At 42.6% G+C, this 17,265-nt stretch overlaps 4 protein-coding genes across 4 annotated transcripts; 3 read left to right on the plus strand and 1 right to left on the minus strand.

The window, feature by feature from the left end:
* The first annotated feature begins 779 nt into the window (after positions 1 to 779).
* On the plus strand, positions 780 to 2,404 carry LOC131888801 (monoglyceride lipase-like). Its single transcript, XM_059237733.1, has 3 exons — positions 780 to 1,344; positions 1,402 to 1,621; positions 1,682 to 2,404. Exons 1-3 carry the CDS (start codon positions 1,259 to 1,261, stop codon positions 2,318 to 2,320), a joined length of 945 nt encoding a protein of 314 aa, XP_059093716.1. The 5' UTR covers positions 780 to 1,258; the 3' UTR covers positions 2,321 to 2,404.
* Positions 2,405 to 2,412: 8 nt separating this feature from the next.
* On the plus strand, positions 2,413 to 3,773 carry LOC131888800 (monoglyceride lipase-like). The gene is made up of 4 exons (XM_059237732.1): positions 2,413 to 2,655; positions 2,745 to 2,970; positions 3,036 to 3,368; positions 3,453 to 3,773. Exons 1-4 carry the CDS (start codon positions 2,543 to 2,545, stop codon positions 3,723 to 3,725), a joined length of 945 nt encoding a protein of 314 aa, XP_059093715.1. The 5' UTR covers positions 2,413 to 2,542; the 3' UTR covers positions 3,726 to 3,773.
* On the minus strand, positions 3,734 to 8,246 carry LOC131888779 (uncharacterized). Its single transcript, XM_059237708.1, has 3 exons — positions 6,833 to 8,246; positions 5,115 to 6,747; positions 3,734 to 4,947 (listed from the first exon to the last, which is right to left on the minus strand). Exons 2-3 carry the CDS (start codon positions 6,556 to 6,558, stop codon positions 3,785 to 3,787), a joined length of 2,607 nt encoding a protein of 868 aa, XP_059093691.1. The 5' UTR covers positions 6,559 to 6,747; positions 6,833 to 8,246; the 3' UTR covers positions 3,734 to 3,784.
* A 2,290-nt stretch (positions 8,247 to 10,536) lies between these two features.
* On the plus strand, positions 10,537 to 17,265 carry LOC131888799 (lipase member H-A-like). Its single transcript, XM_059237731.1, has 5 exons — positions 10,537 to 11,043; positions 12,619 to 12,852; positions 15,679 to 15,892; positions 16,640 to 16,889; positions 16,965 to 17,265. Exons 1-5 carry the CDS (start codon positions 10,930 to 10,932, stop codon positions 17,221 to 17,223), a joined length of 1,071 nt encoding a protein of 356 aa, XP_059093714.1. The 5' UTR covers positions 10,537 to 10,929; the 3' UTR covers positions 17,224 to 17,265.

Below are 17,265 nucleotides of genomic sequence, written 5' to 3' on the forward strand. Positions count from 1 at the left end.
AACCTAAGAAATGTGTAAAGAAGAAAAAAAAATCATGAATAACAAAGTGGTGGACTGAGGGTTAATTTTCATGCCTTTTTTTGAGTTTCTTGGCAAAAATCCAAAACTGAAAACTTAGGAAGTTGTTAATTTTTGAGAGAAGGAAAAATTAAGTTGAGGTGTTGCTTTTTGAATCATTCACCAACAGATTGAAAAACTATATTTCATACAATAATCTGATAAGAAATGAATATAGTTTTGGTGTTCTTTGAAGCATACAGTAATCAACTCCTAGCATAATTATTCTATGGATGTCATGAGTTTTCGTATTTCACCTTTGTAGGATTTGGAAGATCTCCTGGTAGAGCTTGTGACGTACTTATTGTATCGAAATACGAGTAAAATATTTTGTTCAACGAATAATACTTGATAAAGTTTGGCACTTTTAGAGCGTTGTCTCGCGTGTCTTCATTTGAGTTTCCATATGGTCCGGATCTAGACAAAGCAGAGGGCTACCTCTGCCCAATTAAATGGGCAATTGATTGCAACAAAAGGGGCCAACTCGTTCACTCTGTGCCGTTATTTTCGAGCAAAAGCTTTGAACACGTTGTTCGATTGAGCTGTAATTTGAAGTGCGGAATCAGAGCGAACTAAGGTAATTATCATACGACGAAGGACACAATGCAAATTCTTGACCTCAGCATTTACCATTAATTCATGGCTTAGCGAAGAGATTTCTAAATTTTCTTCCATTACATAATTGATTACAGTATTGAAGGACGAAGACGCTTTTGACAAAGATGATAAATTGACCCAACAGCGAAACTTGAATTTAAAGAGAGCACCAACACTGTGGAACGCGAATTTCCCAAATATTGGGGACGCATTTTTCATTGTGAAACTTTTGAAAAGCAAGCTGGATGATTTCAAACGCAAAACAGTGTCGACCTTATGAGGGGAAACATAATTAGTAGTCTAACACAAGCTCAAGACATTCCGCGTCGATCACTGTGTAACTATCCAAACCCAAAATCCCAATGGGTTGACAGGTGCTGATACTCTCCCCAAATTACCCCTCCTCATTCAACTACCTGGGCGGAGCGAGTCTCAATCCTAACGGTCAATCGTAGAAATGTCACAGCCGACGTTGTTGCTAATGCCAAGTTAGGGATTCGTACCAGCCAGATCGATCCATACAGGGAAACAGAAAATTGGCCAGTTCAAAATCGATTGAACACGAATATCCACGCTAGCCTGGTCATCAAGATCACTTAGTGTAATGGTTACCAAAAACAAGGTTCCTTCGCCTCATCAAAGTCGAATCGACTATTTCCAAAGTCATTGCGGAGGCAGAATATGCGCCAGGTCAGTACTGAAGCACAAAGTGTGCGAGACAACTTTACAACTTTCTCGCTCTTAAAGGTATTGGCATACGGATGCAGGTCCACCCTACGCATTGGTCTTCATCTGTCATGGTGTCAGTGAGCATTCGGGCGTTTACGAGGAGTTGGGACAAAAGTTTGCCGCCAAGCGCATCCTCGCCTTCAGTCACGACCACAAAGGTCATGGAAGGAGCCATGGAATCCGACTCATGGCCGCTTCGATCGACGACTACATCCCCGATATCTTGGATCATATCAAGGTGAATATGGCAATCCAGTGGTGGTCTTTTGTTTTTGTTCACCTCGATTCGTTTTTTCAGATACTTCGCAAGACTCACGATTCGATTCCGCTTTTCATTGTGGCTCATTCAATGGGCGGGATGATTGCAATCCGGATGATGATCAAATTTCCAGATGTCTTCCAAGGGGTGGTCTTGGTTGGTCCTGCCATTATTCCTGGACCCCAGCTTGGACCATTCGATCTTCGACAGTCACTGATATGCTCCTTGCCATTTAAATTAGTATTTGGCGTGTTGGACTGGATCGACTCAGAGATGCCCCTGGGTGCCTTTCACCCAGATATGATAACCAGAGACAAGGAAGCGCAAGAAGAACTAAAACATGATGTACTGCGTTATAACTTCGGGCCCAAGGTGCGCATTCTCCGAACGCTAATCCACGGATTTTCAGACAATCTGAGCCAGTTAAACCAAGTGAACACGCCTTTCTTGATTCTTCACGGTGACTGCGACTTCTTGTGCAACGTCAGAGGGTCCCGGTTGTTGCTCAAAGAGTCTTGCTCTAAGGATAAGGCCCTCATTGAGTTCGAAGGTGCCACCCACAACCTTTATATCGAAACCCCCGATGTTCGCCAACTCGCTTTCTCTCGCACTGTCGATTGGGTCTTGCAGCGGGTGCCTTTCAAATGGAACCATCATGGGCAACCTTTGCCGGAATAAACGAGGTTGCGAGAGATCAAGACCCTCAGTTGAGTGCAAAATCATTGTCCAGAATAAAAGCTCGTTTCGACATTGAGTTGTTAAGTCACTTGGCAAAAGTTGAACTTTGTACCCCAAATCTAGTTTGATTGACCTTGATGTGGGCCTTAACCCACATAATCTAAGCTCTGTGCCCAAAAGATAAAACTTTTGTGATCAGTGTGGGAGGCTTCGTTGTGAAAGATGGATCGCGTTCTCTCTCGTAGAAATTCTTTTAGTGACCAATCGCACAAGGTCTTCACGCGCGGGACATTTGATTATCTGGAAAATGAACGCGGTCAGAACCTCTTTTGCAAGTAGGACACACCTCTCGTGGAGCTAGGACCGAAAATCTAACCTCACAGTTGCTGAACTTTAAATATATTTGCGTGGCTGGATTCTCTAGATATTGGCATTTGGATGACCCAACAATTGAGCCCAAGGCGTTGGTGTTCATAAGCCACGGTTTCTCCGAGCATCTTGGTCTTTACGAACACGTAGGACGAACATTGGCTCAAAATAATATCCTGGCATTCGGTCATGACCACGTGGGACATGGCAGGAGTGAGGGGATTCGGGCTTATGTGGAGTCTGTGGATGAATATGTCAATGATCTGATGGACCATTGTAAGGTAGGTTAACGTCAGGCAAGACAGAGCTCATAATGGAACAAAGTGACTTGCATTCTTCTCTAAAGATCGCCAAGAGAGAATATGGGAATGTGCCTCTCTTTCTTTTGGGCCACTCCATGGGCGGAATGGTCGTTCTGAGGGCTGGGTTATTATATCCTGGATTCTTTCGTGGCATTGTATTCCAAGGGCCCCTAATCATTCCTGGTCCACAACTTGGGCCAATCGATTTTCGACTGTCGTGGTGGAAAACGATCCCTGTGGGCGTGGTTCTTAGACTCATGGATTGGGTGGATCCTGAAATGATCTTGGGCGGTGTGGCAATGAACCTTATCACTCGCGACGAGGATATGAAAAAGATGCTCAAAGATGACGGTCTTAGATGGGAGGGTGGATGTAAAGTAAGATTGCATTTGCACGTACATGTCATGAGTCCTGACAGATGAACAAGAGCAACTTCAATTTTTTTTTCAAACATTTTATAGGTCAGGCTTCTTCGAGCCTTTGTCAATTGTTTGTACGACAATTTGGCTCAGCTCCGAAATTTGACGACGCCCTTCCTCACTCTTCATGGAGATCACGACAGTCTTTGTAATGTTTTGGGATCGAGGCTAATGATCCAAGAATCAAGATCGGGCGATAAATCTATAATCGAATTCCCTGGAGCCGTTCATAATTTGTACATCGAAATTCGGGAGGTCCGAGAAATAGCTCTTAAGCGTACTTGTGAGTGGATTCTTCAGAGATCACTGAAGTAGTCACGGTGTCTGAGTTTTATATCTTTATTAAAAACGTGCTTTAATGTATTGAAATGTTATTATACAGTGGTACCTCCTGTAAGACTTCGAGGACCGGAGCCTCTCAAGCTCTGGGAGTCATTGAGGGCTCTCTCTTTGGCATTTTCATAGATGGCAGACGTACTACCTTGATCCTCCTCACTGTTGGGCGTCTTACTGTCTCTTCCATCATTTGAAGAATCAAATCCTCCATTCTTGACGCCGTTAGGAGAACCATTGGGAGTTAGTACCAGGCCATTGCTATTCATTTTCTCTCGGTCTATGCGGTGACCATTTGACAAACCGTTGTTGGCGTTTTCCAGATCTCTAATCTTAACGCGCTTTTTCTTTTGTTTGCTCCCGTAACACAATTGGAAGAGAATGTAAACACAAGCACTGAGGAGCGCAAGACCAGCGAAAACCCGGAACGCACTGCGGGCACCAATGTATCCCATGAGAAGACCTCCGAAGAGGCTACCAGAGCCCTTTCCGATACCAAAGAATAGAGCTCCCATGATTCCCATCACACTGGCAATGGTGGACGGCGAGGATATTTTCGCCACATACGTGACCGCTGAAGTCATCATCAGTGCCATGGTAAATCCTTCCAAAGCTTCATAGGGGTAGACATACACAGGGTCCTGGAGGAATGAGTACCCCAAGAGTCGGATGCAATAGGCGAGCATTCCAATGACGATAACATTGATGTGTCCCAAGAGTTCGGTAATGGGGCCAGAGAAGATCAGGAAGGGGAGACTGGTCATCATTCCCACAGCCACTGTCCAACCCATAAGTAGCTTACTGGCCCCAAGATCGTCCAAGAACCAGAATAAGAAGCCTTCGATGAATCCCCAAAATGTCCCGGCGAACATCATTTGGATCAGGAACATAACCACCTCGAAGTTCCTCAACACTTGTCCGATGTTTTTCAGAATCCTCTCCCCTGGGGGTCGAAAATCCAATTCAATGAAAAGGATCATGAAAGCTGCACCCAGCTTGAGACCAAGATAAATGTAGATGGCTACTGAAAAGTTGACCTTATCTACTTTGCTGTAGATATCGATGATGTAGCCACCCAAAGGGGCGAAAATGATGGCCCCAAAGTTGCCGACGAATCTCTGAATTCCATAATCGCCCCCCATCTCCTGGATGGTGGCCATTACGGCCCCTTCAAACATCATGAGTGAGGCGGCAGTCAGGACACCTAGAGCCGTTCGTACCATCAGGTAGCTCCAGTTCATGGGAAAGAAGATGTTGTCATCAATAACATTCGGCTCGTGGTACAATCTGGCCTCTGGTGAGTCAAGAGTGACCACATCCACAATTTNACGGCCCCTTCAAACATCATGAGTGAGGCGGCAGTCAGGACACCTAGAGCCGTTCGTACCATCAGGTAGCTCCAGAATGTAATTGCTGGATCATAGACGACACCAACATTGGTATTGTTGCACACCTCATGCCGCGGGACGCTGACCATACAATGGAGTGTACACCCGGAGAACCTCGTGTCCACCGTTTCCTCCGGAACTTGAGCCGATGCACTGGAGGGTAAAGAGGATGTCTCCACGGTTGAAACCACTTGAGCGATGATTTCTTTGGCCCCGCAATTGACGGGCACGGAAACCGGCCTGCCTGTTTCGGGAGGAATGATGCTCTCAATTTCAAATTCTGGGCCTTCGCGGGATAACTTCTCGAGATTTGTGCTAGTGCTCAGAGCTTGGATGTTGTACACCATCCTTGTAGGCGCTCGACGAATGGGATTGAAGATGCAATCATTGGGCCGAATTCTGTCACAACTCAAATGAAAGGTCCAGTTCATGGGAAAGAAGATGTTGTCATCAATAACATTCGGCTCGTGGTACAATCTGGCCTCTGGTGAGTCAAGAGTGACCACATCCACAATTTCACTGATCCCAAAACCACCTCCACGATTCGGCCAGATCACCTTGTACTCGAAGAAGTTAGGTTTCACGTCCACGGGATTTCGCGTGGGGCATAAGTACCCACAAGTGCCCGGAGTAAACGTCACGTTCAGGTAGCCAGAGCTTTGAATCTGGCATTGGTCTCGTCTGAAGCCGTGGAGCATCATCTTCTGAAATCGTGCCCGATTTTCGGCCTTCCCGCAACTCACTCCCCAATCCAAGGTGTCAGGATAGGGCGTGACATCTCGACCTTGTGGGACGATGAGCAATAGAAGGGCCACGAGCCCACCCAACGCGGTAAGAATGGCCAATAAGATTCGAAAGTTCCCTAGTTTGTCGGCCAAAAAGCCAGCCAGGGGTGGGGTAAAGATGAAGAGAATAGGAATGACTGCATTAATCACGGCTGTCTCTTGGACACTGATTCCCAAGGACTTCATGTGAAGATTCAAGTAAGGATAGAGCACCGTCATGGACGCTGATTGGAACAGAAAGATCAGCTTGATCCAAATGAGGTGCTTCAACGAGAAATCGTGGAGGATCCACTCAAAGAACTGAAGGATTTTGTCCAAAATGCGGAAGCAGCACCCCATCTTTTCCGAATTGGACTCTGGATCACTTTCACTAAACCGCCGATTGTCTTTGTCTGCACTCACTGAATGTCTTGGTATCCCATTATTGGGGTTCTCGGGGACAAGCTTTCCAATTTTCTTTTGGTCTTCCTCATTGGGAATCATGTTCAACCAACAAATGCTGCCAATTGCCGCTGGCACACTCTTCTTGAGAGACCCGGGCGCTTCATAATAGGGATCTTCTTCGCTCTCCTCGCTTTCGAGATCTTTGTCGAGATTATTATTCTTTGGCGACTCGTTGTTCGGGGACTCATGCTCGGTCATTGCGGGTCTGAATGCATAAATTCAATGGAGTAGCAATGAAAAATTATCTTTGTTTCCGATTGGCCGGATGTGTCCGTGGCTTGTACATATAACTGTGTCGAATTCCGAGCAATTCAAGCGGAGATAATTCCCTCTTTCGATCCTCTTCAATTGGTTTATGAAGACGACTTACGTACAAAGACTGAGACGCTGAAAGCGAGAGAGAGAGAGATGACAATATCCACCTGCCACTATGTGCTGCAGAACTTTGCGGAGCACAGTTTAATGTTCTTACATGGAATCTCGACAAGACAAGATCATCACTGGAAATTAGTCGTCATGGCTTCACTTGAACGGACACAAAAAGTGGCTCACAACGGTCGTCGGAGAAGGCGAGATTTCGTTTGTGGTTTGTTGATGAATTCAAAAGCGAATGACTAAAAAGAAATCCTTCCATCGGCCACCAGCGTTCACGCCCTTTGGATCTCTTCGTTTTCGAATCCACTCAAGTCAAGTCATGTCACGATGAACTTTGGACAAGCGAGTACGTTCGGTAGTAAGTCCATCCAGAGAAGGTGTGCATGGAAGTTGGTCGGGAAAGGCGCTAAAGATCGCACACAGTTTTCACCCCTGGCCACAAGCCATGGAAATTTTCACTCTAATTGTTTGGTTGACTTGTCAAGCCCGACTCCTTTCGTTTTGGAACGACGTGTCCGTGCCAAAATAAGGCAACAAACAACCTGTTCTCTTCATAATCATTGTCCAAGACAACTGAACTCCAAGTAGGCTGGGTTACCTCCACTTTTACAAGCACCTGGTTCGCTTCATAACGTCGGACCCACTTCCGGTGCTCTGAGAGTCCAAGAGGGAGAAGAAATGTTCACTCGTCAAAAACCAAATCCCAACTGCTGACTGCCCCGTGTGGATGTACAACAGTACTGATATTTGGTTACCTCGTGCGCGAGCAGCAAAACAGAGGAGGAGAGCTTTCCGGACTGATTTGAAGGGCCACCACCAGAAGCAGGAAGGTGTATGGAGAAGCTATGAGGGAGGATGGTTGTTGGACGATGGCATTTTTCGTTTTTTTCATGTGTTATAGCAAGCAGTATTGCACGCCTCGGTGATGACGGCCAACTCGTGTGTGAGATTTTGCTACAATTTTCTTTGCATTACGAGCTCATCAACGCTCCCAAAGACACGATTCTTCTCAGTTTTATTACTTCTTTACCGAATGCCGTACGAAATGAAACAGGCGGTCCTGATCTGATTCATGGTTATATTTTGGTGCTTGGCATTTTACGAGATCAGAGTCTTTGATGCTTAACCAAGCGTTAGACAATTTGAGCGTTTAAGAGGTGCTATCATTTCTCGGAATACCACCGGTAACCATGAAGGTGCGCATCTAATGTTCAAAATATGTTTGGTCGGCAATCAAAAAGCCCCACACCACAATTCCAGCTTGTTTGCTTGATTGGTTTGGTTTAGTGAAGGAAAAAGTTGCTTGTTGATGCTGATTGCTGCGAAGCAAGCTCTTTGGATTACTTTGCTGTGCCGCACAAAGAGAGGGCCATACAGGAATAACGACAAGGTCTAAAATTGAAATTGAGACGCAATGAAACCACGACGAGGGGTGACGGTCAACCACATATTTTAGTCCATCACTTTTTTGAGTAAAATAGCGAAAAGTGCATGTAGAATATTTCACGAGGAAAGGAAACTTTTCCTTTAATTCCATGAAGTCTTTCAACCAATGCTAAACTCAGCCCCTCCATGTATTTGAAGTTTCATTCAAAAATCACTAGAAAAAAAAAACTGGCCATAGCAAACGCGCATCTATGAACACAACCACACAAATCACCAGTAATCTGTTAGTGAATCAGACTATTACTGAAACATTGATATTACCTGTCTCGGCGGGGATGATGAGACCACAAGGTAATGATACCTTGAACAGATTTCCCTAAGCTCCACATGTTCAAGCGGAGGAAAAGCGGGAAAAGAATGAAAAGATCAGGCAAAAAATGGAATCCCCCCCCCCTTCATACAGACACATATAAGGAATCAGCGAGCGTGACATCTCTTCCTTTGAATTGGAGGTACTTACTACAGGAGGCAATCGATGAGTCAGAGAAATTGCACCGAATCACAACCAATGATGATCCTCCAACCCCTCTTCGCTCTCTGTGTCGTCGTGTCCGTCGTTGGTGGTTGTCTCTGAAGCACGACTTTTGGTTGCAAAATTCTCAACCAATTTCATTTCGCGTACCACGTGAATGAACTAATGGCTTATGTCTCGAGACAGGAAACGGCCCCGAGACACATAACACAAGTAATTGTTTCACTCGAAGCACCACGTGTGTGGTGACCAATGGTACAATTGATAACATCCATGATCAAAAGAACAATCAAATTAGTAATATATGCCGATGCAGGTTTGTCATCTGTTAATTAGGAGTTCCGCACTCGCCACAAGGGATCGAATATTTTGGACATAGTCAGTAATCAAGACTACGCAACTGCTAATGAATTATAATGTTGACTAAAGCTTTAAAAATTCCTGGATCTGTAAATCATTGGATCAGACTTCAATCGTACTTGTACTATGCAAAGTCAATGTTGCGACACATGTATGACCACCCATTTGAATTGAAATATGATGATTCACACACGTGGCCAGCTCATCTTCCATCATAGAGCATGTATATGCTACTGCTTACCCACCCGTTATGAAAGATGTAAAGGTACCTAGCACCATCCAAATCATCATTCCCACGGCGTTCTTTGTTCGATCCGTTGCTAAAATGCGGAAACATGTGCGTTGAATGCCTCCACTCGCTTGGCCTCTGATTGAGCTAGACCCAGATCTTGGTGGGAATAATTCGAATAATCTTACTCAATCACAACTAACCCCGTTTCTAGATGGCAACAACAATTGGAGATATCATTGAATATATCATCTCAATGACGGTATGATGAAAGGAGTCTTACAAAAAGGAAAATGTTAGTTGATTAACTGATTACTCAGGTTGGGTCTATCATGCCTGGGACCTATCTGAGACCAATTGTCACAGCGCAATGGTCCTCGAGGCAGTCAACAGGATGAGTGGTTGTATCCTTGGATTTAATATCCCCCCCTTGCTTATCTACCTCTGTTACCACTTCCATGTCCAAGTCCGGATCGTGCAATGTTGACACCGGTTTACAGTTGGCTTCTTGATATCTAATATCTCCTTAGGCTAACGAAACTTGTCAGAGCCTTTCAAGAATCTTGATTTATTATCTAACAAAATGTGTTTTGGATGATCAGTTTATGTGTTTATTGAGACTCCAGTTCATATTAGTTCATGACTAGCAAATTACATGTCTAAGCAACGTTTCAATGGAAGCAACTGGAACGTGTTTCCCTACATCCTCCCACAGACTTCAACGAACCCATGATTCGCAAGATAAGATTTCAGAATTATATTTTTCTTCTAGAGCCTGTCTAAGATGTTTGGAGACTGGCAATGTATTTCTTTAAAAAAAACATTAGATGAAGGCAAAGGGATTTGAATAATGTGCTTTGATCCGTGGTCTAAACCAAGCCCTCTGAGGTGCAACATTGCATTAAGGTTCGGCTTTCAATTTTTGACTCTGTGAAATATCACAGCTTTTGGTTCGCTTTTCACGGGTTCAATATTGAAGAATACGATTGAAAATCATCCCACCCCTGCCCTACAGGAGCGTAATTCCTTGTAATGTAATAATAGCTAGCTTTCTAAAGTTGGTCTATGATTAGGTTGGTCAATCGAATATTGATATTGATAACCGTTGTACATCGTGATGTGCAATTGATTTGAATCACAGTATCGTTGCTTTAACAAAATGCACGGCCAACAAATTATAAATCCCACAAAGCACCTAGGGTTTATTCATGTAAACTAACAATTCCCCTTTTATCTCGGCAAGATTACTAATCTAGGTCGCTGTTTTTGCATCTTGGGCTCTTGATAAGTGGACATTTTTGCCAAAAACACATTCCGTGGAATCAAGCGTAAAGCTCTCCTCCTAATGCAATATAGGAACTTTATGACATGATTAGGTGATATTTGCATGACCGAAAATTGGACTATAGATACGAGGCAATCTACTATGATTCAGATATGCGGATTTAATGTACACTACAAAAGGTATGTACTTGGCAAATAAACTTGGATGACTGCGATGATGTGTCACATCTTCAGCTCTTTTCTCCTTCACTGTTTACCTTGAGAATTCCCCATAGAATTGACCTCCCACAAAGCTAGCCCAAATTCAAGTTTTCACTCTGGAATGGGAAGAACCTGCTTGGGCAACAGCTGATCATTTTCTCCTCATCATGAACTGCTCACCATATGCGTTAAAAATACTCAAATGGCTCGACTTGGTGTTGGTAAAATTCAATTGGGGATATTAGTCCTGGCGTTAATCGAGTGTCCTCTCATCCAAAATGTGTCATCACAGGGATATCCTCAATTCGGTCACCCGGTAAGTCCACCCATCCACCTTCACTTAATGCTGTGGCTTGGAGAGGAGGCCCTTCATAGTCAAGCAAGTCATTGCATTTTTCTTTCAGCTTCGAGTCACAGATAATAAATGTCAATTCATTCTGCTGAAGAATTGTGTTATTACATTATAAGCCACATTCTAGCGAAATGCCTTGGGTAGACACTTCAAAGATACTAAACAAACAAATTGGCATTAATTAGCAGGGCTCAGAAACAGAAAAATTTTGACGGCCCAAAATATCACAATTTTTGTAGTATTGAAAATCAGGAAGCACTCTTTTCAAGACAAATAGGAAAATAAACAGAAAGACGCGCCTAAAAAGGCATGTAAGGTGACTACATGTAATGTTTTTTCATAATTTTGAGCCATTGATAAATATTTCCAGAAATTATTTTTCATTCAAACCTTTCGTAACAAAAACCCTTGAAATTGTTCATTTTTCAAAAATTAACCAGAATCCCCAAAACATGTATCGTGTAAAAACCATTTACAAGATTTTTGGCAAAAAAAATAATCTGTATTTTTTATCTCAACTCTGGTTACCCACGGTGCTCTTTTGTGGTTTTCCTCAACCCCTCATATAGTAAATATATATTTTTTAAATAAACATATGGTAATACAATAAATATTTTGATTTGAACTCTTTTCTGTTTGGAAGGGTTTGGGATTCTAGTTGTGTTTTTCGACAGACCACACGCTGGGAGCTTCTGAATTTGATCAAAAAAGTCACAATACGATTTACGATGTAAAATTTAGGAACATATTGGTAAAACAAATGTGTTCATCTTGTTTTGCTAAACGCATCTTTCCCATCTAATCCTTTGCCACAAGACCTAGCCTAAAACACCATTTTCAAACATGTTAGCGCTTAGAATGTCGTAAACAAATGTCTTGGAATTTTCCTTGGCCCTCTCGCTCTTTCTAGAAAAATAGGCTTTTCTGAATCAGTGATATGGTCTCGATGGTTTTTTTCTCAACCCCTCGCTTAGTAGTGCCAAGTCTTTGAAAGGTAAGGATGCAAAATTATACCATCCACGTCCTGTGGAAGTTTTAACATGCCATTTCTGTTTCAAAATGAAAGTTTTCAGAAAACCAAGAAATACCTACAATTAATTAAAACGTTTAATAAAAAGATTCTCAGGCTTGATGATTAGCAATCGCTAATCGGCTTCGTTCATTTCCAAGATTGATTCAGGCGAGGTTTCGAGAGTGATTATCGTCACCAAATGCAAAAGAATAGTAGTTCAGCACTTAGATTGTTCCACGAGTATTCCTTTTAGTGAGTAGAAAAAATGATAGCATTACGCTATCTTCCAATATCTTACTTAGATAGAAATTATCGTCATGGCACTTTGCCATTCCTTTAATCACGCGAGTTCCACACTTATCTCTTTCCCAAAGATTAACCCAACTCGTTTGAGGTCTTTCTCATGTTAGAAACCTTGAGGGTATCACATTTGAACTAGAGGGCTCAATGAGCGTGGACTTTTGGCTATGATATTGGATGGAAGATGGCTCAAGATCATGACTTTTTATGTCATCAGCCTCTTCCAGGACCGTGTCAAGTTCTTCATCTGGACCAGGGACAACCCAGGGATAGAGGACTTGATCCTACCCTCCAATCTCGACAATGATCTCAGTGCGTCCCATTTCAAGGCTGGGCTCCCCATCAAGATTCTCATCCACGGCTTTTCGGACAATGGGAAGACGGATTGGATCACAAATATGAGGGACACTTTCCTGGAAAATGGGGATTGTGTGGTGATCTCAGTCGATTGGAGTGTTTGGGTAGGCAGAAAATTATCACTTGATTATTGGCCGACGCCGGTGGAAAAAAACATTGAGATTATTTTAGTGCTTGTCAACACACTTAAGAGTCATTCTAGAATCTAAGTAGGGAGCTTGTATCCCAATTGACTTCCTGACCAAAGGTCGGAGTCGATATCTAGGGTTCATTGAAAATCAGAGTACACTCCCCCGGTTACTTCATGGTGTAAGAAGTTGAAAAGGGGTGTCAACACAATCATTTGGAAATCCTTGAAGGGTAAAACATGTCTAAAGTTTGCTCCCGATATCTCTTGATCAGCAACTCTTTGAAAAGACTAAGTCATTAGAAAGTAAACTGGGATGGGAACACGCATGATATTGTTGTAACAACTTGTCAAATTCAACCCAAGGCCTGGACCGGTCAATAAAAAATACTTTGAACCTTATATTCGTGTTCCATTTTTGTGACCATGGTCAACCAGGTATGCAATAATTTCTAAATTCTCCAAAGGTCTCAAGCCCACTTAGCAATACCTCTTCTTGATTGCAAACGAGTGCAACGAAAAACAACCTTTTTAATCTACATTTGGCATATTTCATGCCAGATATATAGCTATAGAGTCATAATGAGTCAATAATTCTGAGGTAGTGATAATTTAGGCATTAGGAAAAGTAAATGTTGAAGGTAACTGAGTTGAGTGTTGCATTACTTAGTTTGGCCGAAGGAGCGAAACTAATCTGTATTATTTTTATTGAGGAACAACTCAAGCCATCCCTGAAGCAGAACTTGAATATTGATAGGATCAAACTAGCTCCCCAAACTCTTTCATAAGGATTGGCAATATCTTTTGTATTTTATGTTTATTCTCTCTATGAATGGCAAAAAAGCAATCCTAAGGCATGCAGTGTCAAATTATTCTTATCACATATTTCTCAGTATTTTTTGGAGGAAATTTTAATCTTCTGTTTGATCTTATCATTATCGACATTCAATTGTGAAAAGATCGGTCTTTTCAATTTGATATTTTTGTTGTCTTTAATCTTTACTTCAAAGAAACCGACTTTTACTAAGAATTTTCAGGACAATTCAAGTAATGAGACAATTTGGAATCGACTGCAACACGTCATAAGCTATGATTACACGATGACTTCAACTAGAAAAAGTCAAGCAAAGAAAAAAGGCGGACTATGTTAAGAAAAATGCAAAATAAAGACAAATAATTTTTGGCTCTGCTTCCTTCTTTAAAAAGAATCATAAGCAATGTGGGAAAGACCAAAACATGACGACGTTGAAAAATGCTCAAGAAAATTAAAAGAAGGGCATAGTCATGATTCTTAAACATAATATTCTACAGAAACATAATAATGGTGTTGTAGCAATTTTTCTCAACGAAACTTGTGTTGGGAGCCCAACGCCAAAAGGGTAGAGTTCGTTTGGTCAATGAAGTAATCCAACGAATTCGAGTTGAACGGAAAGTTGCTAATAGCTTCCTTGAGCTCCGTGTGGAGGCCAGTTGCCCCTCGGGGAGGCCAAATGCCCAGAGCCCTGGTGTGTGGATCGCCCACTCGTGTGCCCAACAGTGAGGAATGCCAGCCAGGGCGTGGACTTCCCACCAGTGTGTGGATTGTTAATCTGCAATGGCCTGGTGACCCCGTGGGATGGCCTCCGTGACCCCCGGATTGCTGGCACGTGACCCCCGGATTATTGGCCCATGACCCTCGGATTGTTGGCCCGTGACCCCGGATGACCCGTGACCCCCGGATTGTTGACCCGTGACCCCGGATGACCCGTGACCCCTTGATATTTATTCCTTTCCTGAAAAGGGAGATGGTGTGATTGTATGCTCATACCTCCTATTCTAGTCACCTTTATATAAACCCGTTCTAGTCAATAAATATTTAGTCATCTCGCAAAGACCCCACTGAGAACATGGCAGAAGGAAGCTTTTCCATCAGGGTGCCAGAAGGATCTCATTCCCAAGATCTAGAGTGAGCAATTTCAACTTTAAAAGCAGAGGGGAGGAATCTTTTATGTATCCTTGCCATTAGTTCGACAAGCCTGGCAACAAAAACTGCCAGACGTCTTTTTTGTCCAAACCTCGAATTTCTTTCACACCTAACATCATATCAAAAGTGACCTACAAATGACACTGGTGCATTGGACTGTACTGGGTATGTGAGAGAGAAAATAGTTAGCTCTTATTCGACGACATGTACAATTAAACACTGCTTTATTTGCCAATGACCCGGGTGCCTTTACTGGAGTTGGATTACTTTCTAAGGGTGGGCTCTGCCCTCATTCAGGCCACTTCATAGGACCAAATTGGTGAAATGATCCCCAACCCGGAAAACCCTTGACGCCGACAAGAAATTTGGGCCCCATGAAAACAAGCCGTTATGGCTTATGGGGATCCATGGTCTCAATCAAATATATATTGTAACAAATCACCTTCAAACCTTTGGGATCTAAATACATAAAAACAAAACAAAAACCTTGACAAACCAACTTGAGACTTAAAATTGGAATTTTCATTGTTTAAATTGCCGACAGAGTTTTTGAGTTTTAAGAAAATCTTAAGATAGAGAAAGTGGTCAATAATAACAGCTCATGGGATTACATGCTTCTCTAGTTTATTCTCAAACAGCTGCTTTCAGCCAACTTTTTTAGTAGGCTTATAGCCGAAGTATATTGTTTGAGCGTCTGCTTCTCATTTTGTTACTCTTAGTTGGTCTGACCTGTATATGGTTGAAAAAAATATATGTGATATCCTTTTAAGTATCGATACCACATCTAGATTATTTGTGGTTATTGACGATATCTTCTAAGTATTTTGGATTCTTTTACAGGCAGGCACCAATATTTTTACTTACCCTTCGGCAGCTTTTCACACGAAAAAGGCTGCTAATGTGGCCAAGCTTCTGGTCGACACCATGATCAATCATGGGGCATCCTTTGAAGATATCCACGTGATTGGTTTCAGTCTTGGTGCTCATGTGGCGGGTTACTTGGGCCAAAAAGTTCAGGGCCGATTACCCAGGGTCACTGGATTAGATCCTGCAGGTGAGTGAAACTCTTATATTTAAAGACGCTGACTTTCGACAGCTGTGCCTATCAAAATGTTCTTGAGGTGCTTGTTTTGGTTTGTATTTCACTGTCTTGTTCGGTGTGCCGATTATTAGATCAATCAAATTGCCAAATGTCTAAATGTGTCCGAAATCACGTTCCATCAGACTCACAGAGTTGCGTGAGTGAGACCGAAATGGTTTTAGAGTGTCATTTCTCTCTACCTACGTAGAACGTAGCGTAAACCTTGTTCAAGCACCTCACCACCAAAGAAAATCAAATTTCAGTACTGGGAATGAGGGTTAAAAAAGTCAACTAAATAAGTTAAAGATATAGAATCTGGTTGATAAGCCCCTCTTATGATATCGAAATGGCTTTAGATTAGAATATGTAAAAAAGGTGCCAGTGTTTTTAGGATTTAGGAGTAAGACCAATCAAAAAGATAATGCATGAAGAAAACGCATTGTTCGAACATTTGGCACTTTGACTTGGAAAACTTGGGATCCGCTTCTCTACTACCCGAATTCATGTCATTAAAAAATCCCAATGTTATCCCCAACGTCATTTTTTGTGTGGTGCTAGGACTCGGCCAGAAGCCTTTTCTTTCTCACCTGTTTAGGTTCATAAATGACGTTTTTAAATCTTAAAGAGAAAATCCAGTCAAAGAGTTGTTTCAAGATCAGATTCTTTGTCCTTTGTGCCGATGAGTATATAATTCATATCTATTTTCGTTTGGCCTTACAGCTCCATTGTTTACCTTAACCAAGAATCGGATTAACAGACAGTCGGCTCGATTCGTGGATATTATTCACACCGCAGGGGAGTTCACCTCTTTGGAGAGTCCCTTGGGTCATGCCGATTTTTATCCAAATGGAGGGGTTCACCCTCAACCAGGCTGTGAAAATGATCGCTCCCTGGATCACAAACGCTCGCATTTCAGGGCATACAAATATTACGCTGAAAGTATTGGCCAGCCAACCTCATTCAAGTCAATGTAAGTGTCAAAAAAGGAGTCGTCGCCATGGAGACATTTTGGAAAATATGTGTCAATTATGTCGGTTCATTTCAGATCTTGTCATAGTTGGATCGACTTTGAGTTTGAACAATGTGACGAACGATCTGTCAGTTACATGGGCGATTACGCGGATCCTCGTGTTCAGGGCCAATTTTACTTGGCAACCAACGCCGAGCCTCCTTATTCCAAGAACCTGTCCATGAGCTTTTCCAACCAAAGTCATTTCTTGAATGCTAAAACCTCTCCGGACAACTCACCCGGGTCACAATTTTCTTGGACGTTTTTGTTTCAAGTGTTTTCATGGTTGGACTGATGAAACAACCAAGATATTATATTATTCATCGCTGTTTCGTGT

Source organism: Tigriopus californicus, chromosome 10 (assembly GCF_007210705.1).
Source record: "Tigriopus californicus strain San Diego chromosome 10, Tcal_SD_v2.1, whole genome shotgun sequence".
Taxonomy (NCBI): Eukaryota; Metazoa; Arthropoda; class Copepoda; order Harpacticoida; family Harpacticidae; genus Tigriopus; species Tigriopus californicus.